The 26,760-nt window shown below is 40.0% G+C and overlaps 1 protein-coding gene across 1 annotated transcript in view; it reads right to left on the reverse strand.

The window, feature by feature from the left end:
• LOC101440155 (transmembrane protein 45A-like) overlaps positions 1 to 26,760 on the reverse strand; it is a 108,700-nt gene that overhangs the window by 16,581 nt on the left and 65,359 nt on the right. The window contains exon 2 of the mRNA XM_004479222.5: positions 1,005 to 1,200. Within this exon, the coding sequence (XP_004479279.1) occupies positions 1,005 to 1,194 (190 nt within the window). The 5' untranslated portion in view covers positions 1,195 to 1,200. The remainder of the gene's footprint in view (positions 1 to 1,004; positions 1,201 to 26,760) is intronic.

The following is a 26,760-nucleotide window of genomic DNA, read 5'->3' on the forward strand; positions in this document are numbered from 1 at the left end:
TATTTCAATCTAGTGACAAAGAATAATCCTAAATTATTTGGAAGTTTAGATTTACAAGATAAATCTAAAGAGGCTGACTACTTCCTCTGTCTAGGACCTCCTTGGGTAGCTGTCATGAATAGGAGTTTTATCCTGCTTGGTTCAGGATAAAAATGCTAATGAATTCAGATTTTACCCAATTAGGGATAACTGAGAAAGCCCAAATGGTTATAATATATGGTTTACTGAAAAATACAAACATTTAAACTCTCTGAAGGATGCTGGTTTGTTGTTGTTGGGTTTTTCAGGGGGGAGGGGGTTTCTTTGTTAATCTACAAAATTTGACAAGGAAGCTTTCTCTTTGGAAATGGCTGTCTCTCTAATTTGATGGCCATAGCAATGATCTATTGTCCTGAATAAAGCATCCAATGGGAAAGTAGAAAGATTCACTGTCCCTAAAGAGGAAATTACGGTGGGATTCTGAATACACAGAACATTTTCAAAGAAGCTTCATAGGCAGTGAAAGGTTATAAGAAGTCATCTGGCCTAACATCCCTCTCCATTATGTACCAAGGAAAAAGGATGAGTGCATGAAGCAAGATTTTCTTCCTGACCCCTCTCTACAGTATTTGGCAATGATTTATTATTGAAACTTTCTGATAGCCACATGATTATTTTGGTGTAATTTTTCAAAATATTTTCTGATGGAGTTTATTCTTTCAGGCATCAGAATATTTGATATAAAATTATTTCAGAGGTTCCAACCAATATTCTAAAGGAAATTTACACAGACTGTATGGGCAAGTTATTTACTATGACTAATTTCATTAAAAATAGGCCTTTGTATAAACATAAAAGAACACTTTCATAACAAACCATACTAGATGGAAATTACAATTACAATACATATTAAGAAAATTTGAAAAACAATCCCTTTCAGGTATTTCTTGATTTATAGTAAATCCTCACTTTCCATGTGAAAATACCAAAATGGGGGAAACAGAACACAAAAATAGTCCACTCACCAGTTAAAGACATAATGATTATAATGAGTCCCTCCAAAATTTCTAGTCGATGGAATAAAGCTTTGGAATCAAGGTAGCATGTCCTCTTGTACTTTTTGCAGGCATATTTCAGATTGTTCTTTGTATTCCACCAAAGACCCATTATGAGGAAGCAGATTCCAGGGAGGGCATGACCTCTGAAACTCCCCATATTGGCCTATCAAGAGAAGAACACACAGAAGATAATGATATTTCTTTTCCAGAACCTGTGCAAAGCATTGCATGTTTCCATAAAGTGTACTTTCTAAGGGTGATTATGGGTAAAACACTAATTCAGAAGGATCAGATATTATGGTTAACAGTAATATGTTTTTCCCACTTTGATATCAACAATACTAATACAAAGAAAACTTCACATTGTTAACCACTTACCATGTACTATTACCTGTATCAAGTGTTTTATGCAATCTCTAATCTAAGCTTTACAACACACCCATGAATGAGGAAGTATTATGCCTTTTTTCAATTTAGGATACAGGTTTAGAAAAGCTAAATGATCTGCTCAAGTCTCAAAACAATTACATAAAAGTTTGCTTGTTCTTAGCAGGGAGCCCAAAAGGATCTCTTAAAATGACAGCATGTACTTCAGCACAAAGCTGTACTTTAAGTATATTTGAAAGTAATATGGAAGTTTTATCTGTATGTTTAAAAAATTGAAACAATGTTAAACTGTCTATACAATGTTGTAAGTATAGAGTTTCAAAGTATCAATTATCAAACATGTGGGAAATACTACTGCCCATCCTTTTCCCACCCTCTCCTTCAGTTAGGTTGGAACCACGTTGCTAGTATGGTCACTGGATTGTGAATGGAAATGATGCTTCTCACTTCCAGGCTGGTAAGTTAAGAGCTTCCATGACCCTTAGATCACACTCTTCCCCTGTGTTGGCAACTTGGAAACCATGTCTTCTAGATGGCATATCTGCAACACAAAGCAGGGTATCTTAAACTTTTTTGTTCCACAGACCCCTTTGCCAATCAGATGAAAACCACAGACACCTTAGTAAGTCCACACTATGCAGTGTTATTTAATAACTATATCACACCTGCACCAACACAACACAAGAATAACATTTTTTTGAATTTCAATTCAGGCTCACAGATCCCTTGTTAAGAACCACTGACATAGAGGAAGGCCAACCAAACCTCTATAGTTTTTGCAACAATCCTTTTACAGTGTTAAAGCACTGAAGCTTTGCAGTTTATTGTTAATGCCCAACATTCCAGACAGACACCAAGCCAAATCAAATTCTAAATTCTGTTACACTCTTGCCAAATGGTGGAGCCACCTCTAACTAATAAACAGAAAAACCCTCCATTTCTTGATCAGTGCTATAGAATATCAGTCTTGAATCATTTGAGTTTTGAATAATATAAGCATTCCTCTATTGCAATGTATTATACCATTAACAGAATAGTGAGAGAATCCAGAATCAACCTTGTGGATCTGACACTAGACTAGATCTAAGAGAACTCATGAAAGGAAATTTCAAGGTTCCCTTGGCCATCAAAATATTTACTTCCTCAGGGGGTACTGGGCCTCTCAGTCTGGGGCAGTCCCCTTGGTATTTCTTCCGCAGCCTCTGACACAACTATGAAGCTTCAAGGGGAGGCTGTGAAGCTGACCCAAACACTAAAACTCTCTTAAATCATCAAACATCACTTCACACTTAGCTCCTAGAAAACCATTATCCACAAATCTATCTTTTGTATCCCACTTCACTATTATTGCCTGCAGGTGCACGATAATTGTTTTAAAATGGCAACTAGTGCAGAATTTTATTAGCTCTAAATGCAAAGAGCAGACACTTCCCTCTCTGCAGGAGAACACAGGGCTTCCCTTGTCCACAAAGCAGACATACAAGTGAGACTGCCAGCAGAACTCTTCTGGGAAAATCACCAGGGTGAGACACAAGGTCTTTTCACCATCAACATTTGTAATCTCCTGGGAAAATCAGCTCACCCAGAGCTAAAACATTGGGCTGCAAGATGATGGCACTGGCTTCCAGATGTGGTTCTCTAAAAGTTCCTATTCTCTGACATTCAAAGAAACTTTCTGCCCTTCATGACTCCACTTACAATCACCTGGCCTGAGGACAAGAAACAACTCCTGATACCCTCATTGATATCTCTTTTCTAAATTCCCTGACCCAAAACACACACACACACACACACACACACACACACACACACACACTCCCTCATTTGCCACCCACAAAAGAAAAATTTTAAAACCCTAGCACCGAGAGATAATATTGGATAAATCCCAAGATCTAAACCATGTTTTAGGTGTTAATTGCCAGTGTTAGGGCCACACAAACTCTAACAAACCCTAACCCAAAACAGCACAGGAAAAATAGTGTCTACAGATTACTTGTTAGAATCTCAACCAAACAGGCAAACTTCATAATAAAATAAATCCCATTAGCTGTACAGAACATATGTCCAGGGTGCATGGTAATGTTTGGATATACTCATAGTGGCAACAATTAAAAACCACAGTAGGGGGGGTACTGGGTTCCTGGCCAGTGGTGCTCTGTCGTGGTCCCTAGGGGAGCAGCGACAGTCTCCCAGGTACAGTGGTGGGGACCGGGAGGGAGTGAGGGTTCAACAGTGAGCCCCAGATGCTAATGACTATGCTTGTGAGCTGATAAACCCAAAATAAGAACAAGGCCTAGAGCAACTTTGTGCCTGGGAATTTCTTTCTGTCAGCCTTCATGTTACTCAAATGTGGCCAGTCTCGAAGCCAAACTCAGCATGTAAATGCAATGCCTTCCCCCCAGCGCGGGACATGACACCCGGGGATGAGCCTCCCTGGCAACAAGGGACCACTATCAGCTACCAACTGATGATGCAACTGGAAAATGACCTTATATGGAAGGTTCAATGCGGATCAGCAGAATATCCATGTCTACATAAAATACCATGACTTTAAAATGCTGTTTGACCTAAAGTAAGGGGGAAATGGAAAGGAGAAATGAGTTTATATGGCTACGAGTTTCTAAAAAAGAGTCTGGAGGCTGGCAGAAGGTTTGCCCTCATGCACAACTGAGCAGAGTCAGAGAGACAGATAAAGCAGATACAACCCCCAGATATTGGTTCCTTTGAGGGCTAAAGAGACCCATGGGAGTTATGGTCATGGCCGATGGGGTTAACTACCAGGGCAGATGGCCCCTCTTTGGAAATGGTGTTTATGTGTGATGAATCTGGACTCAGATGGGATCTCCCTTCATAAGACTTTCATGCTAATGTGCTGGAGGTGCAGTTAATGTTGGGGTTTAAGATATATTTAGGGGATTTGAATCTCTGGACTGACAATGTGATAGCCAGGTCCTGAGCCTCAACAGACTCCAGCACCTACAATCTGATTTATTGGACTTACCACACTCAGCTAAGATGGAGTTGAAGAAGGACAACCACCACACCATGGAGCCTAGAGTGATTACAACTGAAAATGGGAGGATTGCATCCAGCATCCAGGTGGAATCTGAGCCTCCTCTTGACATAGAGGTGCAATGGACACAACCAATCCAATGTCCACATAGAAGAGGTGGCATTGGATTGGGAAAAGTGGACATAATGGACAAAGGGTATGGGGAAAGGCAGGAAGAGATGAGAGGTGGAGGCGTCTTCGGGACATGGAGCTGCCCTGGATGGTGCTTCAGAGGTAATCACCGGACATTGTAAATCCTCACAGGGCCCACTTGATGGAATAGAGGAGAGTATGGGCCATGATGTGAACCAATGTATATGAGGTGCAGAGGTGCCCAAAGATGTACTTACCAAATCCAATGGATGTGTCATGATGATGGGAACGAGTCTTGTTGGGGGGGGGGGAGAGGGGGGGTGGGGGGGTGGGGTTGAATGGGACCTCACATATATATTTTTAATGTAATATTATTACAAAGTCAATAAAAAATAAAAAAATTAAAAAAAAAAAATAAATTCCATTATGGGAAATTATATTAAATTAAAATTTTTATCTTGAGACATTAACAAAATAAAATGTTCCTAAATCTTAATTAATTACTCATATTTAAAGGCACATTTGTGAATCCAAATGCACTAAATAGATTTTAACTTTATCTTGAACTTCACCTTGCTGCTTGCTTTAACACTCTGAGCAGAACATATACAAGCATATGTACCTTTAAATTTTTTTGTTCCATACCATATAGACCCAAACTTCCATACTCCAAAATTTGAACTGTGTTGACAGATATTTCTTTGTTAAAACCTTACTTTCATGCTTTCTTCAATGTCAAGTATGACTCAGTTCTTTTTCTGCCAAGAATTTATGATGGCTTCACTCTCCAGAAGGAAAACCAGGAGGGCTTATATCTAAAACTGCCAGCTCTCCCTCCTCAGAGACCAAACCACTGTTGTCATAACATTCTAGCATGAGGTTGAGAAGACAAACCTTCAGAACATGTCACTATGTATGCATTAATTTAAATTCAGGGAACACACCCTTTTGAACTTCATATCTTCCTGTCCAATGTGCCTAGGAGAATTTCAGGTAAGACCTGCCTTGACATCCAGCCCACATGACACTAACCCCATTCAGGTGCCACCTGCTTGGAGAACCAAAGCCAATGGAGCATAAGTGAACAACATAAGAGAACTGTAAGTCCTAGAAGACAACCTATTTCCTAACATACAACATCTCAAGCAAGAGATTACCAAATTTTCTGTTCAATATATATCCATATATATGTATATATATGGATATATATATATATATATAAATCCATTCAATACATATACCCAAAACACAGGCAAAGAAAGAAAAAATAGATAAATGGGACCTCTTCAAAATTAAAAACTTTTGTAACTCAAAGTAGTAAGTCAAGAAAATGAAAAGGCAGCCTACTCAATGGGGAAAATATTTGGTAAATACATATCTGATAGGGGCCTAATATCCAGCATATACTAAGAAATCCTATACCTCAAAAGTAAAAACACAAAAAAAACATTTAAAAAATAGGCAAGTGATGTGAATAGACCCTTCTCCAATGAAATACAAATGGCTAAAAAGCACATGAAAAGATGATCAACATCACTAGCTATTAAGAAAATGCAAATCAAAACTACAATGAGATATCATCTTACACCCATTAGACAGGCAGCTATTAGAAAACAGAGAACTACAAGTGTTGGAGAGGATGTGGAGGAATAGGAATCCTCATCCACTGCTGGTCAGAATATAGAATGATCCAGCCATTGTGGAGGACAGTTTGGTGGTTCCTCAGAAAACTAACTATAGAACTGCCATATGATTCAGCAATTCCACTGCTGGGTATATACTAATGGTATATATGAACACCAATGTTCATAGCAGCATTATTCACTATTGCTAAAAGTTGGAATCAAACCAAATGCCCTTCAACAAATGAATGGATGAACAAATTGTGATATATACACAAAACGGCATATTACTCAGCTGTAAGAAGGAATATAGTATTAACACACAGGATAAAATGGATGAATCTTGAGGACCTTATGTTGAGTGAAGCAAGCCAGGCACTGAAGGAAAAATATTACATGACCTCATTGAAATGAAATAAGCAAATTGAGCAGACTCGCTGAGCTAGAATCTGAAAGATAGCTTTGCAGGAAAGAGAAAAGGAGAAGGTTGGAAGCCAATGTCCATGTGACAAAATCTATGATAAGGTAGAAGTGTGTAGTTGTGTAGGGGAGGGGCATGACAGTGGCACAGTGATAATATTGGGTTGAGTGGTATTGGTTTGTCAGGGGAGTAGGATTGGGAGGGTGGGTTGAGCTGTCCGTGGAACAGGGAAGAGGGTTGTGGGAGGTGAACACCAGGGATTGGCGGATACATGGTTGAAACTACAATGTTGGGATTGCTCAGTTGCAATGTTGGAAGTGAGAGTTATTGGTTTAGGGTGTTGGATGTGGGAGCATTTGGGACAGGGTGCACCAGGGGCAGGCTTCTAGGGAGTGTGTGAGTGTTCATTTTGTCATAGTGTGTTATATCTTTGGCTTGATTCCCACATAATGAGCAAGAAGGTGGTGGACTTCAATCCTGTGGAGGCCTGCTATGTTCTCAAAAAGAGGGGCGGGAGTCTCCCAAGAGCTTCAGCAGTGCCTAATAGGGGAGGACAGAGCAGTGCGTCAAACCCTTAGTGTTGTTGCAAGTAAATAGGAATCTTGTCCTTCAAGGAGTAAAGCCTGGTGGTTGCCATGGGTTGCAAAGGGAAGGGAAGGGAGGAGTGGAATAGATGGAACAGGGGGCATTTTGGGGGCAATGGAAGTATTCTATATGATTTGCTATAATGGATACAGGCCATAATAAATTTCATCAAAATTTGTAAAAGAGTATGGCCCAAAATGTAAACCATAATGTTAACCATTGACCATAGTTAGTAGCTATGTTTTAACACTTGTACATCAGTTGTAATAAATGTATCATCCACATATACAATGTTATTAATAGGGGAAGGGGGAAAAGGGGAAAGATGTTGGGTATAAGAGAGTCCCCTGTATTCGGTACATGAATTTTCTGTAACCTAAAACTTCTCTGAAGACAAAATGAAAAAGTAAGACACTGAGGAAATAAACAGAAGAAAATGTCACTGTACATACAGGACAACAGATGTCACAGTGATGAAAGGCAAAATGTCAAAAAACTTAAGTATGTTTTCATTATTTTTATTATTCCAATTTTTTTAAATTTTTATCTTTTTAAGTTTTTTGGCATTTTATTTATTTTTAAAACTATCATTATTATTTCATTTTCTTATTACTTGTATCTGGCTATTTTTTTGGCTTCATTTTTGAAGAGGTTTTGGATCACAGAAGGGTTGCAACTGTGGCAGGGAAGGATCACTGGTGCAGGTGTCAGTGATGGGGAGACATGGGAGGAAACTCATCTGGTCATACATATAAGGCATATAAATGTGTTCAAATATTCATGGAGCATTATCATGGTGGGTTATTCACACAATAACCTAAAGAATATTGAATTCCCATCCTGGGGAACTTTGCCATATCCTCTAATTGAACAGCAAGAATCCCCTGACTTCAGGGGCAATGACTAGTAAAGGAGGATGGTTCATTGATAAGCCCTTGATATTGATGACTGCACTTATGAAGCTTTACTCTTGAAACTGAAACATAGTCTACTATTATAGGGTGCCTAAGAGCTACTTCCTGAGAGCCTCCTTGTTGCTCAAATGTGGCCTCTCTCAAGTCAAACTTAGCATATAAATATATTACATCACCCCAGCATGGGACATAACTCCTGGGGATGAGCCTCCCTGACACCAAGAGATTACTACCAAGCACCAACTATCAATGCACCTGGAAAAAGACCTTGACTAAAAGGGGGAAAACGTAAAGACAAATGAGTTTATATGGCTTAGAGACTACACAGTGAATCAGAGGTCATTCCAGACATCACGCCTTTGTCTCAGCAGGATCTCAAAGACTGCCAAAGTAGATACTAGCCCAAAAAGTGCGGATCCTAAGGGCTCTGGAGACATCCAGACACTATAGTCAGGGCAGATAGCTCAGGAGTTTCGTACCCTGCCAGTGGGCCCTACTTTGGATTTAAGCTTCCCAGTGTTACAGAATTGGACTCAGTTGTAGTTTCCCTGCACATGGCTCTTTTGTCCTTCTCTTTGAATCTATAATTAGTATTACCCCTCATTTGGTAGATGAAATCAAATCACAGAGATTAATATGTTCAGTATCATGCTTATAAAAGTAATGCAGCTAGGATTCAAACCCATCCCTGGACCCCTTACCACCTCTACCTGAAGGGTAGCACAAGTAAAGTTCAAATACACTTGACAGAGAATCAATATTTGCAATAAATGTATCTAACAAATAATGAATATTCAAAATATACATTTTAGCCTAGGAATCAATTAGACAAAGGAGAGGCCCCCAGAGTTGCTGAAGGCAAGGAGAGGCAAAGGAGGTATGGTATGGGGGCATTTTTGGAACTCAGAATTGTTCTAAATGATATTGCAGGGACAGATGCAGGACATTATATACCCTGCCATAATCCACTGTATGGACTTGGAAACGAGTGTAAACTCCAATGTAAAGTATAATCCATGCTGTGTAGCCATGCTCCAAAATGTATTCATCAATTGCAAAGAATGTACCACTCTAAGGAAAGATGTTGACGTGGGAAAAGTGGGTATTGGGAGTGGTGCATATGGGAGCCTCTTGTATTTTTAAATGTAACACTTTATGTGATCTATGTACTACTTAAAAATAAATAAAAATGTATTTTTTTAAAAAAGAAAAAACTGTCACCCCTATACCTCCCACTACTTCGCCAGGGACAAAAAATAAGAACAGAAAATTCAATACAAAGCAAAATTTATAGTCCAATAATTATATGAAGAAACACTCAACTTCACTAGAACCAAAGAAAATAAAATTTAAAGAGCAGAGGTGTCATTTTTCTACCTATTAGAGTGGAAAATTTAAAACTATAATAGTAGGTTTTGGTGATCATATGTGGAAACAGGAATGCTCATATACTAATAATAGAAGTGGAAATTGGCATTACTATATTGTCAAACAAGTTGAAAGTAGCTAGGATAAGTGAAATGCACATACCCCACAGCCCAGCAACTCTATATAGAATGTGCAACCCCAGAACATGTGTTCTCTTAGATGTGTCAAAAAAAAAAAGTTGTTATATTAGCAGTAGAAATATAAAATTTGAAATAATCTCAACCTTCATCAGTAGAGATATGGTGAAGTTACATCCATAAAATACTTACAATAGACTATGTTACCACAGTTAAAAGATTTTTTTAAAAAAATAATTTGATCATTAGCAACAGATTTTTAAAGTATTTATTTGAGTGAAAAAATGAAGTTTTGTGGAAAATATTGTTTGATGAAATTTATATAAAATAATACTCATTGGTTATGTACATATACTGAATATAAAAGTATAAAAGTCTGGAAGGAATAGAAGGGAATAGAACTGAAGCATGACCAAAAGATACTTAAACTGTAATATTGTGTTCCTTTTATTTAAAAGGAAGACAATGCAAATAATACAAAATATCAGTTTACAGCATGGTGGGAATATGGGTATCTGACATAGTATTACTATGTATTTTATGTATATATGTACTTTATATATTAAAAAATAAAGAGTATTTTTTAAAATTTCTCTTAAAAAATAAAAGACCTGGAAAGATAGTTTAGGGCCAAAATAGAGGACCTCAAAAGTGAGGTTAAAAAGTTCAAACTTTATTCTACAGACAATAAAGAGAAACAATGTTTGTGAGCAGAGAAGGGATAAAAGAGAGCTAAGTTTTAGACTCATTAAACTGTTTCATAATATAAGACTCTAGTTTCTATTTCAAGAATTCCAGAAAAAGGGTTTTCTACAATTCCTTCAGAAACTCATTCCAGTAACATACAACTGTCACATGTCTGTTAACCGTGCCTCATTGCCAACCTGAATCTCTTGTAAGTCACAGTGCAGGTGAAAAATATTCATCAGGCTTGATAAACTGGTTCCACAAAGACACAACGCCCAAAGTCAAAATTACGGTATCTGGGAAGCAGACTTGGCCCAGTGGTTAGGGCATCCGTCTACCACATGGGAGATCCGCGGTTCAAACCCCGGGCCTCCTTGAACCATGTGCTGAGCTGACCCATGTGCATTGTTGATGCGTGCAAGGAGTGCTGTGCCATGCAGGGGTGCCCCCCACGTAGGGGAGCTCCACACGCAAGGAGTGCGCCCTGTAAGGAGAACTGCCCAGTGCGAAAGAAAGTGCAGCCTGCCCAGGAATGGTGCCGCACACACGGAGAGCTGACAAAACAAGATGACACAACAAAAACACAGATTCCCATGCCGCTGACAACAACAGAAGTGGACAAAGAAGAACACGCAGCAAATAGACACAGAGAAGAGACAACCGGGGCTGGGGAGGGAAGGGGAGAGAAATAAATAAATAAATCTTAAAGAAAAAAATTACGGTATCTATGCCAAGCCCAGAGAGTGAAATAGGTACTCCACTCTAGTCCAGGACAGAGGCCCAAGTGCCCAGAGGCCCAGACTAGCTGAGAGGGACACATACAGCCAAATGACCGCAATGACCACACCTGAACCAACAGTGTCGACACAGCAGTTTGCATCATCCCTTCTAACCAGGACTTGCAGTTGCCTAGAACCCCATTGGCAATGTCATCTGGGTGGGCCTGTGGCCATCCATGTTCTGCCTACAGGGAACACCCAGTTCTCACCATCTCGGCTGCCTCACCTGTTTTTACCCACCTCCCTGGCATCCTGCTCTTTCCTGCCACTTTCTCTTTTCTGCTTACCACAACCAATACTCAGAAAGGCAGCTCAGAGCTGCCTGGGTTCTAAATTGTCTCCCAGAGCATGGGCACCACCTTAGGAAGGAAAGACACTCCTGTACCAGATTCCAAATTTTGGACTGTGTGTGTGTGTGTGTGTGTGTGTGTGAATGGGTGGCATATAGAGGGTGAATCCATGGGAGCTCAGAGCACCAAGAATAGGAAAGAAGGAAATAATTTGTAGCTGTCATTAATCTCTGAGTTCCTGAAGCTCATGAGTATCTGAACTGTACAACATCTGGTTCACCCCACCCTTCAGCTTCCTGTTGCCCACTAGTGGACACCTCTTCCTCCATGAAATTCACTCAAGCCTGATCTTCCTCTTTAAAAAATTCTGGTTCCCCTTTTCCTTCTCCACCTCTTCCCTTCCAGATCTCCCCATCGCCAAGTCACACATAAATATGATTTAGTCTAGGTCCGATGCCCTCACAGCAGGCTCAGGTGTGGGCCCAGTTCTTTCCCACTGTATCCATCTATTTCACATCCAACCTTGGTGATGACCCAGAACAACCACTGGACCCTACCCTGAGACAAAAGGGACCCTGCAGTATCAGGGAAGGGACATCGGCGTGGCCCTATTGACATATTGGGCCCAATAATGCTTTGTTGTGGGGGCCGTCCTGTGCATTGCAGTGTGTTCTGTAACATGTTTCCCAGCATTCATGGCCTCTGCCTACTAGATGCTGCTAACACTTTCCACCCAGTTGTGACGATCAAAAATATTTACAAATATTGATAATTGTCCCCTTTGGGACACTGTTCTAGGAGACACTTAGTCAAATCCTATTAACACCAAAACATTTTAAGATTTTTTTTTCACTTTCTCTTGGGAAAATGAGAGGTATAACAAATTTGAGTGTTAACTATTGTTTCAGAGTAAGTCCCACTAAGTTTATGTGAACCTTTCATAGAAAGGTAAAATGTACATTCTTGCAACTAACAGAATAAAGAAAACATTGTCTGGAAAAGTGATATTCACAAAATTCCTATGAAAATCCTTCCATGTAAAAATTGTTCAAGTTTATTGTTTAATTTAATTCCTTAGGACAAATAGAAGACTTCCATTAATGATGACAAAAGTGAGGCCAAGGACTTTTGATTGGATGATATCACAGGCAGTCATACATGCCCAGGTGGAATCATATTGAAAGTTTAGAATGCTTCCTCTATTTTAAACAAATGGCTAATTGTGGACATAAAGTTCCAGGTCCATCATTAAATAGTGGAAATGGTGGAGGTGGGCAGAGTTGTTCATGTTGCAATCTAGTTTATGAAAAAATAAATAAATTACACAAGCAGAGCCTGAAACCAGAGTAGTTATATCTGAACACTGTAATTTTAATTGGAGTACAGGAGGAAGAGACTACAGAATAACTCTACTGTCTCTCAGTCCCTTATGGCCAGGAAACTTGTATCTCATTTTTTACTTAATTAATTTATAAAAACTTCACTGAGCCTAGAAAATAGTGACTCATGATTTTGGCACGTGCCTGTGATAAGTCAACAAAGGAGAAACATAATTTCAGCAAGTGATGGCATAGAGAGCCAAAGCTCAGCAGTAGCTCCACTTTGGAAGTTCTCAGTTGATCTGAACAAAGAATCAAGGCTACGGCATAGAATTCATCCATAAAGTAAAGGAGACCATTTGGCTTGGCCCTGCCCTCAAAGCACATCTGGTTTTATTGGCTGTATGTCACAGGAGAGGCAGCTTGGCTCAGAGACATTTAACAATTTGTCTGAATATTCAAAATCAGTAAGTGGTAGAGGGCAGAAAAGGACCCCAAATTTCTAGGGTTCTGGAAGATAGTGTTCTTTCCACATCATCAAATGCCCCTGTAATACTTTCCTATTCTCTGATAAATTGTAGTACAAATATAATTATCTTACAGTTCTGACAGTCAGGAGGCTGAAATGGATTTCACTGGGCTGATATCAAGGTGTTGGCAGGACCATGCTTCCCCTGAAGGCGTTAGAGTAGTAGACTGTTTCCTTTCCCTTCCCAGTTTCCAGAAGCTGCCTGCATACCTGGGCTTCTGACCCTTCCTCCATCTTCAAGGCCAGCAGAATAGCATCTTCAAAACTTTGACACTGACCCTCTGCTTCCCTTGTCACATTTCCTTCTTCTGACTTTGAACTTTCTGCACCCTTTATGAGGACTCCTGTAATTACATCAGACCTACACAGATAAGCCAGCATAATCTCCCCATCTCAAGATTCTTAATTTAACCACATCTGCAAAGACCCTTTTATCGTGTAAAGTAACATTCACAGGTTTCAGGGATCAGGATGTGGACATAGTTAGGGTCATTATTCAGCATACCATAACCCCTAGGAATGCCAGTCACAAGGAGAGTTTCTGACAATCATTTTAAAAAAGGGATCACCAATGGACATGGCGGGGTTAGTGAAGAGAGCAGGAAAAAGTCCTCTACAAACTCTTGGGTTCCAAGTCAGTGTGGGAGGCAGAAGAGTATAATGTGGCCTACTTCTCAATCCTGCCCGCAGGTTTAGAAGCCCTTCAGGAGCTTATAAAAAATGACCAATCCCTGAACCCTAATTTCTAGAGATTCTGCTTCAGTCTGTGGTAGGCCCAGGCATCAGCATTTTCTAAGTTCCTCCAGGGGATCCTAAAAAGTTCAGATTCTGGAATCAGACTACTTTGTGTTCAAAAGCCCCTCCACCAGTGTGTGCTGGAAGTGAGGCACTGAATTTTACCTGCCTCAGTTTCTTCTTCTGTAAAATGAGGATGATGTTATTAATAGAACTACTTTAAAAAAGCTGAGGATAAGCTTACATAATACAGGTAAACTCCCCGTCACATGGTAGGCATTTGATTAATAATGTTACAGGTTGTTTTTGCTAGCAATGCCTGAAAGCTACTGAGAGGGATGTCCATTCAGCTGATTCCTCCTCAGACCCAAACCCAAAGTGATTTATATGTGTCTGGAAGGGGAGAGAAGGGAATTCGGGTGGCGCTCTTCTCAGTGCCTCCCCTGCCCTGTAAGTTGTGACAGGCCCTGAAGGTGCTCACCCACATATGCTAAGGCAAGGGTAGCATTAGGAGCAATGACAGGTAGAGTAAGCAAGAAGGAACAGTCAGAAAGGCTGGGGCTGGGGGAGGAAAGGTGTGGTGTGCTGTACAAACATGAGGAGAGCCAAGAGCCAGCTGATAATGATCTGGTCACGATCTAGACTTAGCTATCTAGAGCAGTGGTTCTCAGCCTGGCTGCACGTTCACATCATCTGGGGCAATTTTTAAAAATACTCATGATGCAAGGGCCCCACCTCAGATCTGTTAAATAGAATATCTTGGAGTGAGACCTGGAAATCCTTTTTAAAATATAAGCTCCCCAGATAATGGTAGTCACCTAAAGTTGAAAACTGTTGGTTTAACTTTCGTTTTCAGGCTCTGAGGAGACCCAGGTGCAACTTTCTTCGGTCTTCCCACAGCCGGATGCATCCCACACCAGCAGCTTCCACCACGCTGCCCATGTTAGAAACCAATGAGATCAAATTTGCATATTTGAGGTACACCATTGGGGAAGCTGGTGCCACTCTTCCTTGGCCCCCAAATATCATTCCCCAGGGTCTCTCTCCCTAAAGGCTGGTGACAGCATTGCCAAGGCAACCGGTGACTGAAAGGATCAGGGATTACTATGAACTGGATCATTCAATACAGACAGGCCCTGAATAGAGGTGGTACCTTCTGCCTCTCCTCTAATCATCAAAGCCTTCCAGGAACACCCAGTGACAGAAAGAAGCAGAAAATCATAAAGTACAGTAGAAATATCACCTTTGATGACATCTTCACCGTTGCCAGATGTGACATCAGGCTTTAGCCAGAGAACTTTCTGGAACCATTAAAAAGATTCTGGGAACTGCCCAGCCTATGGGCTGCCATGTGGATGGCTGCCACCCTCATGACATCATTGGTAACATCAACAGAGGTGCAGTGGAACTCCCAACTAGATAAGAACTATGAAGGAAAATGTGTCAATAAAAGATTATTAGAAAAAAAAAATCACTGATCCGTAGGTTCTGAGCCCCTGTCCTATGCCTGAACTTTTTGCTTGACACCAACTACAACAATGAGGGCATGGAATGGAAAGAGGAACTCATAATGACTGTTTTCCAATTATGTGCCGATACATTTTATATGCACCAATTAATTTAATCCTCATAATTATTATCCCCTTTTTGAAGAAAACAATAAAGAGCTGGCATTTCTTTTTTTTTTTAAAGACTTATTTATTTCTCTCCCCTCCCCCGCCCCCATTGTCTGCTCTCCATGTCCATTCACTGTGTGTTCTTCTGCGTTTGCTTACATTGTCAGGCGGCACTGGGAAACCGCCTCTTTTTTGTTGTTGTTGCATCATCTTGCTGTGTCAGCTCTCTATGTGTGTGGTACCACTCCTGCGTGTGCTGTGCTTTTTTCAAGTGGGGCAGCTCTCCTTGTAGGGCACACTCCTTGCGCATGGGGCACCCCTATCTGGGGCACCCCTGCATGTGGCAGCACTACACATGGGCCAGCTCAACACAAAGGTCAGGAAGCTCTGGGTATCAAACCCTGGACCCTCCATATGGTAGGTGGATGCTCTATCAGTTCAGCCACATCTGCTTCCCTAGAGCCGGCATTTCATAGGAATTATACTTCAACTCACACAATGCAGTGGCAGAGTGGAAATTCAACCCCAAGTCTATGTGCAAAAGGAAAAGGAAGGAAAATGACATTTATGATCACCCATCCCTGTATAGAGTTCCCTCAATTCCACAACATAGTATTTTCCTCCCCATTTTACATTTGAGGGAACAGAAACTTAAAAAGACTAAATAATTTGCTCAAGGTCAAATAGCTTGTAAAATGGCAAACCTGGGGTCCTAACTCTGGTCCATCCACCTTCAAGTCCCCATCCTAGTTCTCAATCTTCACACTTCTCCATGCCTCAAATACTAATAGTAACAACCATAAAAACAACAAACATTTATTGAATGCTGACTCAATATCAGACTTTGTACTGAAAGCTTTATATGCATTATTTAGGAAAAATCAAGGAAAATATTAGTGACATGAAGACAAAATATTAGGTTGTTTACATCATGCTATGCCAAGTATGATCCACAACCACTAGCATCATCTGGGGACTAAGGAAGGTAGAGCATTAGAGAATCTTAAACCCCACCCCAGACTTACTGAATCAGGATGAATTTTAACAAGATGTCAAGGCAACTCATCAGCATGTAAAAGTTGAAGATGGCTTTAGATGTTGTTGTTGTTGTTGTTGTTGTTTGGGTTTCTTAATCTTTCCGAAGAGTTGTTTTAGTAATGTGTACATTTGGCCTAAGAGTCTCCATAGAAGACCTCACAAGGCCTTGGGTAATGAAAGAACTAGGGAAAGATGCTGGGCCGCATGAGATTATTTTATAAATCCCAAAAAGAGAAAAGATTACGTTTGCAAACTAATCTATTTCTCTGGGTGTGATACCCTTTCATTGTATTAAATTCAGTATGGGTGTCTGATTAAGTTTACTTGATAAAATCAATTTAGGGCTTCTGACTGGTCTACATCAGTAAGGCGTAATGCGAGTTGAGTCCCCCCCACCTTGGTGAGCCAATATAAATGGACACATGCCAGAGCAGAGAACATTCTCATTTTTTACCCTGCCAAGTGACAGAAAGGTGAAAGTACAAACAGCTAGAGGCCCAGAGAGAGATGGACCATTTGCCAGATAGCTTTTTTTTTTCCATTAAAAATTTTATTGAAGTATGTTATACTTACATGAACAATTATAAACAGTAAGTGTAAAGTAAAAGTTGTGAACTTAGAAAATAAACATGCATAACATCATACAGAGTTCCCATACATCACCCACCACCAATACTTGCACTGTTGTGAAACATTTGTAACAAATTATTAAAAAACATCATAGTAGATTGCTACTAATTATAGTATATATCTTACATTTGGTGTATTTCCCCCCAAACTCACCATATTATTATGTTTTGTTCATAAACCAATTTACTAACGTGTACAATGACATTTGATATAATCACAGAGTTGTGCATTCATCATTTTAATCAATATTAGAGCATTTTTATTACTTGAAAAAAGAAAAAAAATCAACAAAAAACAAACCACTATAATGCTCATATGCTAGTGCAGTGAATTATAAATCCTAAAATGTTCTTTGACCATTTCATTCATTTCTAAACATTTAAAAATACATTTTTACCAATTCTGCAAAGATTAAATTTCAGCTTTCCATTCTGCAACAATGTTCTATTTCCTGGTGACATATTCTTGCTATTATTAACTTCATGATTTTGCTCATTTTATTTATTAATAGTTCATAATAGTGAAATCATACAATATTTGTCCTTTTGTGCCTAGCTTGCTTCATTCAACATAAAGTTCTATAGGCTCATCCATGTTGTCATATGCTCCACAACTTCATTATTTCTTACTGCTGAATAATATTCCATGTGATGGAAACCTAGGTTGATTCCATCTTTTGGCAATTGTGAATAATATTACTATGAACATAAGTGTGCAGACATCTGTCCATATCACTGCTCTAAGTTCTTCTGGGTTATATACCTAGTAGTGGTCTTGCAGGTTCACATGGTAGATCTATATCTAACTTCCTTAGGAACCACTAAACAGACTCACAGTGGGGATTCTACATTCTCAACAGTGAATAAGCATTCCTGCCCCTCCACATTCTCTCCAACACCTTCAGTTTTCTGTTTTGTTAATTATGGTCATTCTAGTCGGTGTAAAATTATATCTCATTGTAGTTTTGATTTGCATTTCCCTAATAGCCAGTGATGTTGAACATTTTTTTCATGTGTTTCTTCAACATTTGTATTTCTTTTTTTAGAAAAATGCCTATTCAAGTTTTTCAGCCAATTTTTAATCAGGTCATTTGAGTTTTTATTGTTGAGTTGCAGGATCTCTTTATATATAATGAACATTAGATCCTTGTCAGATGTGTGATTACCAAATATTTTCTGGGAAGAGAGCTGAGACTGATAAAGGAAGCCCTTGAGGGAGGAGCCCTAATCAGTTGAGAAAGAGTCTTGGAAGTCCAGAGGAAGAGACCAAACAGAGATCAGCAACCATCTTGCTTCAACACATGGCAACTGACTTTGGTGAGAAGGCAACCTTGAGTTGGACCCTTTAGGGCCTGGTAACTGTAAGCTTTTACCCCAAATAAATATCCACTATAAAAGCAACAGATGCCTGGTTCTTTGCATTGGCACCCCTTTGGCAGACTAATACAGATAAGAAGGAGGCAGCTGCCTCAATTTGTGATTTAAGAGGACATCAGGCAGGGCAGGAGGCCCCAAAACTCCTTTTCCCAACTATAACTCTGTGTGTGTGTTCCAGGTTGTTGGTCTTGGTCTTTTCATAGCCTGAGCAAGGTGGGTCATTCCTTAACAAGACAAATTACACTGTGCTTGGAATTAGTTAAAAGGCCTATGAAAGCAAGAATAGGACAAAGCAGTGTTTCTCAAATTTAAGTAATGTACAAACCTTTAAAAAAGGAACCACCATGTTGGCTTAAATTGTTATAAAGTTGCTTAAAGAATTAAAATACATGCTTGAGTAACTATCAAAACATAACCAATTTACAAATTAAATGTAAACAAAAGTATAAAACTAATGAAAATCAAATAAAAGAAAGCAAATCAAATGTAACAGATGAAGTTTTTTGCTAAATAGGTCACTTTCACAATATTACTATGGCAATGACATTCTTTTTGGTCCAGTATATGTATTACTCTGATAGACTCAATTCTCTATTCAAACCATAACCCACTGAAAGTTTGTTTAGCCTATTAAGCCCACCCTCTTCTTTATTGACCAACCCAAAAGCAGGGCTACTTGGCACCACCACAACACTAAATAAAAATGCAAACTCCAGCTCTGAGATGAAAACACAATGTTAGATTATAATAGAAAGCTTGCAGACCACCCCATCCCATCCTAAAGAACTTGTCAGTGGACTCCCAGGAATTTACCAATCTCAATTAGGGAAATATTGGAATAAAGAATTGGAATGAACTATACACAAGTAGTTAATAAGGGGATATTTCCCTTGTAGAAATATTTCAGCTAATGAATACAGAAAAAATTATAGAGTTTAGAATATTTCATTTTATCAGCCTTAATGAAATAATAAATTTAGGAGGCAATAATTGCTGGCATCCAAAAGAGAGACACCTGGGCAAAATATGTCTAAAGTATACATGCAAAAAACAATTAAAACAGAAGCTAGGGAAGCGGACTTGGCCCAGTGGTTAGGGCGTCCTTCTACCACATGGGAGGTCTGCAGTTCAAACCCTGGGCCTCCTTGACCCATGTGGAGCTGGTCCATGTGCAGCGCTGATGCACACAAGGAGGGCCATGCCATGCTGGGGTGTCCCCCGTGTAGGGGAGCCTCACACGCAAGGAGTGTGCCCCTTAAGGAGAGACATCCAGTGGGAAAGAAAGCGCAGCCTGCCCAAGAATGGCGCCACACACACGGAGAGCTGACACAAGATGACGCAACAAAAAGAAACACAGATTCCCATTATGCTGACAACAACAGAAGCGGACAAAGAAGAACATGCAGCCAATAAACACAGAGAACAGACAACTGGGGTGGGGGGGGGGAAGGGGAGAGAGAGAGAGGGAGAGATAGATAGATAGATAGATAGATAGATAGATAGATAGATAGATAGATAGATGATAGATAGATAATCTTAAAAAAAAAACAGAAGCTAATCCACCTCTATATATAATGGGCAATTTACAAGAAATAGAGAGATACTGGAACTTCATCAATGGAGATATGAGCAGCAAAATCCAGATGATGCTAAATTCTACAGTAGAAACAACCCATTTTCTTCAACAGATACAATATAAGGAAAACAAAAAAGAGATGAAGAAAGAACCTATAGTTTAAAAGAAAGAGGCAGATCTGTAATTGCAAAGTATGGTCTTCATTTGGATTTTAATGCAAACAAACAACAAAAATAAAACTGTAAGAAACATATTTTAGGAAATAATCAGAGAAATTGGAATACTGACTGCATATTTTATTATTTGGGCAATTTTTTCTTGTTTGAGGTGATGATGCTGTGGTTATGTTTTTTAAAACAATCTCTATTTTTAAAGATACATACTGAAATATTATTGACAAAATACTATGATTTTGGATTAGCCACAAAATTACCTGAAAGAGGGAAGAAGTAGATGGGAGATACATAAAACAAGATTGGCCATGGATTAAGTAATTGTTGAAACTGGGTAATGGGTATATTATACCACTATTTCTACTTTCGTTTCTGCTTGAAATTTTCCATTTAAAAAGTTGAGAAGGATGAAAGAGATAGAAGAGACAAGAGTCAGAGATCCTGTTTTTCTGTCCAAGGGTCTGATAATAGAAGAATACAGCTAGGTTCTCCTGAGAAATCCAAAGCTGTGACCCTAGACTCATAAGGGAAAAAGGATTGGCCTTCGAGGTAACTCTTCCCTTGACTTTGACCTTCCAATCTGATTTAGACTGACTTTTCTCCACCTCCCTTCCCCACAGCACTTCATTTAAATGATCTCCTTTAGTCTCTGTGGCTTCCCAATAGTTGGGGAGCTCCGTATGGTCAAAGAGGCAACTTGCATACCCAAGCACTAAGCTTGCACCCAAAATATGTTTGATGAATGAATTAATGCAATACCTGCTCTTAAGCCACTTCATATGTTACAGCATTCACCACCATAGAACTTTATGAAAATGAACCTTCAAAATCCCTGTTCAAGGCATTAGAGAAAATCAAGTCCAACAAATATGACTCAGAAGTGGTCAAGATTGTTTCTGCACAGAGGCTAGTTTTCAGGACTTTCCTTCCAATCCCCTATGAAGCAAAGAATCTTTGAACGACCAGCAAAAACTAGCAGAAAGTTTTCCAAAAAGCTCCAGAAAATAATAAAAGGAGAACAAGCACCCAAAAAAGTAAAAAGCTACTTGGAAGCGGTAGGAACTCATGGTACCCTAGCTGGCCCTTCTCCCATCCCTTCAGTGGCTCAACACAGAGCCAGCCCACTCACCAGTGCAGATCCATGGTTCTGGAGGGAGTAGAGTAACCTTTGTGCACATACTGGGAGCATGTGTGCCTGGCCCAATCTGGCTGGTGGTGATCTGAGGGACTCCCAGAAATTTCCCTGAATGTAGAAGGCAGCTCACAGGGCAGAGCTCTCCTTCAGAACATGAGGGAGATAAGTTAAGCATACTGCCAAGGACAAGGGATTGTTGACTGTAGAACATACAGAAGAGTACCCTGACCATGAGGAAACTATTTCCTAGGGAAGAGGGAATATTCATATTCTTGTAAACAGGAAAATTCCAGGACCACAGGCACATGCCTCCAAGACAAAGACAAGAACTGAAAAGATCTGGTAGGCCTCTACACTTCAGTCTGGAACTATTCCCTAAACACATTAAATCGATAAGCCCTGAAGAAGAGAGCACTCACAAATCAGTCTGTAAAAACTAAAAGGTGTTTTCCTTTATTATTTCTTCTCTTCCTCCACCATCTCCTTCTCTTCCTCCTTGTCCTCCTCCTCTGCCTCCTCTTCCTCTTTGTCCTCATCCTCCTCTTCCTCTTCTTCCTCTTCTTTTGGGTTAGCTACCTGGCATCCAAAGAAAGCTGTGTCATAACACTAGCTGGACACAAGCTTAAGGAACAGACACCTCAGAGTCTAAGTTCCAGTGATACACTAAAATATCAAAATGACCAAGTTTCAACAAAAGATAATGAAACATATAAAGAAACAGAAAGCATTGGCCCAGGCAAATAAGAAGGTTGAAGACAGATGAAATCATCCAGTCTGAGAAGCAGAATGAAGAAAGAATGATGATGAGTGAACAGAGACTGAGGAACTTGTGGGATCCCATCAAGCATACAAATATACATACTGTGGGAATCCCAGAAGGAGAAGAAAAAGAGAAAGGGGCAGAGAGAAGATTCAAAGAAATAAGGGATGAAAACTTCCAAAATTTAATGAAAGGTATGAACTTACACAAACTCTAACAGGATAAATCCAAATAGACTCACACCATGGTGTGTTATAATCAAACTGTCAAATGCCAAAGATAAAGAGAGAATCTCAAAGTCACAAGAGAGAAGTAACATATCACACGCAATGGAACCTCAAGAAGATTAAGTACTGATTTCTCACTGGAAACCATGAAGGCAAGAAGGATGACATATTTAAAGTGCTGAAAGGAAAACTGCCAACCAGGAATTCTGTATCCAGCAAAACTGTCTTCCAAAGTGAGGGCAAGATTAAGACATCCCAAAAGCTGAATGCATTTGTCATCACTAGACTTGCCCTAGAAGAGATGCTAAAGAGATTTCTGCAGGTTGAAAGAAAGGACAACAAACAATAGATTAAGCCATTAGAAGATACATAAAGATCTCTGGTGAGGTTAATTACATAGGTAAATATAAATGCCAGAGCTGTTGTATTTTTGGTTTGTAACTCCACTTGATATTTCCCACAGGATCTAAAAGGCAGATACACAAAACATAATGATAAATCAGTGGGTTTGAGATCATAACATCTAAATATGTAATTTACCACAAGAACTATAGGGAAATGGACTTTGGCCCAGTGGTTAGGGCGTCCGTCTACCACATGGGAGGTCCGCGGTTCAAGCCCCGGGCCTCCTTGACCCGTGTGGAGCTGGCCCAAGCGCAGTGTTGATGTGCGCAAGGAGTGCTGTGCTACACAGGGGTGTCCCCCGCGTAGGGGAGCCCCACGCGCAAGGAGTGCACCCATAAGGAGAGCAGCCCAGCGCGAAGGAGGGAGCAGCCTGCCGAGGAATGGCGCCGCCCACACTTCCCCTGCCGCTGACGACAACAGAAGCGGACAAAGAAACAAGACGCAACAAAAAAAGACACAGAAAACAGACAACCGGGGGAGGGGAGGGGAATTAAATAAATTAAAAAATAAATAAATTTTTAAAAAAAAGAACTATATAAAGGTGGGCGGATAGAGGGATTTGGGAACATAATTTGCATATACTATTGAAGTTAAATGGTATCAAAACAAAAGAGATTGTAATAGATTTAAGATGTTAAATTTAAGCCCCATGGTAACCACAAAGAAGTTATTGGAGAATAGGCAAGTTCATAGAGACAGAAAGTAGAGTACAGGTTGCCAGGGGCAGGGAGTAGGGGGCTTGGAGACTTAATGCGTAATGGGTATAGGACTTCTGTTTGGGAAGATGGGAACACTTTAGTAATGAAAAGTGATACACATACAATATTGTGAATGTGGTTAATCCTATTAAACGGTATGCTTGGGAATGGTTGAGATGGGAATGCATATGTTGTGTATAAGTTTGCACATTTAAAATAAAAGAGCAACTAAAGGGACAATGACAATTAAATGAGATACACGATCCAGTATGGAATCTAGCAAGGGAAGGAAAAGGTTCAATGGGACACTATTGGGACATAGGAAAAAATTAGAATATAGATGGCAAACTTTTTATCAATGCTAAATTCCTTGAGCTTGATTATAGTTAAGGTGGTTATAAAAGTGAAATACTTATTTTAAGTAAATGTACATGAGAGTATTAAGTGTTCAAGGAACATTATATATACAACGTATACTCAAGTGTTAGAAAATGGATTGATAGATGATAGATAGATGGGTAGATAGAAAGACAGATGGAATGTTATGTGAAATGTGAAAAAATGTTAAAATTAGTTGAGTGTTGTGTAGGGGTATGCTGAAGTTCTTTGTATGGGGTTTGTATTATTTTCGTAAATGTCCTGTAAATTTGAAATTATTTCCAACTAACAAGTGAAAATAAAAATCAACATTGACCACATTCCTTCCTTCCACTTTAAGCTTCCAAGTCTGGAAAAGCTTCTTATTTCCTTAGGGGACTCTGAAGCACAGTCTGTTCTTTGTAGTTCAATTTGTTTTGATTTGCGACCTGTCTATTGCAAAACAACATTAATGAAATTTCCTTAAAAATCAATTTACATAGAAAAAAACCTGAGTTTTTTTTACCAGATAACTTCTTTATATTTTCCATTAATAAAACAGAGCTCCTTATGACAAACTTGCCTTATGTCTACCTGTGGTACTGCCTCAAAAATATTCCCTTTGAGAGTAACTCAAACCGCCTCCCTCATTTTAACTATGGGCTTCATACCAATTTCCAGCTAAAATTAAATGAGGAAAAACTAGTTAAATTTGTTTGAGATTTTTAGCACTTCCAGGAGCATGATCCATTTAACCCTATAAATTACAGGCCTTATGAATTATGATTAGGACCATTATACATAAAAAAAGAGAAGCTATCACTCGCCTGAGTTTCACAGTCTCTAGTATCCCCAGTTTTGTGCCTTTTTCACTGTTTCTTACAGACAGAAGTAAAGAAAAAACAAAGATAACTGACTAAGAGTGACCAAAAGCAAATGATTAACTAGCAATAACGTGACTTTGGGGATGAGAGCAGAGACAATTAGAGACTACTATGCAAGAAAAACTGGACACCTGATGGGCCTCAGGGGTCCTACACTGGATGGTCTTTTGAGGTCACGCCCAGCTTCATGACCCCACACTTCAGTGTCCCTAGGCAGTGTTCCCAGCCAGCACTGGCACCACATAGGAGACAACCATAGCCAAATGTCAGATAGAAGGAGACTATTGACTGGCATTAGGGATGCAAAAGGGAAGCAAGTTCATGGAGGCATCACTGCTAAACAACACAAACATGGCTTACCATTCATTTAAACAGTGACCATGGATTAAAGACCTACTATGGACATAGCACCTGTGAAGGCTTTACATATCATGTCTCACCTTATCTGACCAACTTCAAGAGATTCGAGTTACTTTTATTTATTTATTTATTTTTAATTTCTCTCCCCCCCACCCCCCACCAGTTGTCTACTCTCTGTGTCCACTCACTGCATGTTCTTCTGTGACCGCTTCTATCCTTATCACCGGCTCCGAGAATCTGGATTTCTTTGTGTTGCATCATGTTGCTGTGTCAGCTCTCCATGTGTGCGGTGCCATTCTTGGGCAGGCTGAACTTTCTTTCACGCTGGGCGGCTCTCCTTACAGGTCGCACTCCTTGCGTGTGGGGCTCCCCTACACCAGGGACACCCCTGCGTGGCAGGGCACTCCTTGCGTGCATCAGCACTGCACATGGACCAGCTCCACATGAGTCAGGGAGGTCCAGGGTTTGAACCACGGACCTCCCATGTGGTAGGCAGACACCCTATCCATTGGGCCAAGTCTGCTTTCCTGGAGTTACTTTTAACCTCCCTGGTTTAACAGATGGAGAAACTAAGGTTTAGAAAAGTTAAGTAACTTACTGAGGGGGCTCCCATAGCTACTCAAATGCAGATCTGGGATTGAAATCTGCTCTAGCTAACTCTGGAACCTGCTTCTTACCAACATGCTCTCATCCTTCCTGAGAAACTGTGCAACTCCATGTTTGAAGGACAGAGATTACTCTAGCAAGCCTGGCCCAGAGGATGATGCGGGACAAGGGTGTAAATATGGGATGGATATGGCAGGGTGGGGCACAGGGGGTAGGCTTTAAAGGTTCCTGAGTGTTGGCTGAGGAGATTGCCATTTCTGCTGTAGACAGTGCTTCTCAGGGAACTGTCATTATCCATAAAAGAAAAGGTAAAGGGCAAAAAGTGAGAGGGAAGTGCAGCAGTTCTTAGCAAACTGCTCCTCTGCTACCAGTGGATTGCTGGTAAAAGCCTTAAAGTAAGGAATTATATGGTCTAAATGGTATTTCAGGGACATTACTTGGAACCCATGCGAAGGAGATATTAAAGGCAAAAAGGCTGGAGGCAAGGAAACTGGCTAAGAGATGATTGCAGACGCTCATTTCTGAGATGAAGAGTCTGAATCAGGACAGAGGTGTGGGAACAGGGAATAAGGGACAGATGAAAATACTACCCACTGTGAAGGAAGAACTGATGAGCCCTGGGGACCTGCATAGCCAAGGCTGTGATCAATGATGGTTCTGAGAGGAGAGCAAAGAGGAGGAAAGGTGCTCCAGAGGCAGTACTTCTCATCTGTTTCCCACCAGATCACAAGCCCTGAGGAGTCAGGAAATCTCAAGTCTGAGAGCTTCACGGATTTTCTCAATTGTCAACCACAGGCCTAGCCTTCAGTAAACTCAGTAAATACTAACTGGTGGTCTGTTTTCTCTACCAGAATCCTTTAATCCCCCACTTTTCCCTGGTATAGGAAGAGTCAAACTCAAACCTTAACACAAATGTCTCCACCTCAGAGAAGCCTTCCTTGACTAGACAATCTAAATTGGTTCC

Source organism: Dasypus novemcinctus, chromosome 4 (genome assembly GCF_030445035.2).
Source record: "Dasypus novemcinctus isolate mDasNov1 chromosome 4, mDasNov1.1.hap2, whole genome shotgun sequence".
Classification (NCBI taxonomy): Eukaryota; Metazoa; Chordata; class Mammalia; order Cingulata; family Dasypodidae; genus Dasypus; species Dasypus novemcinctus.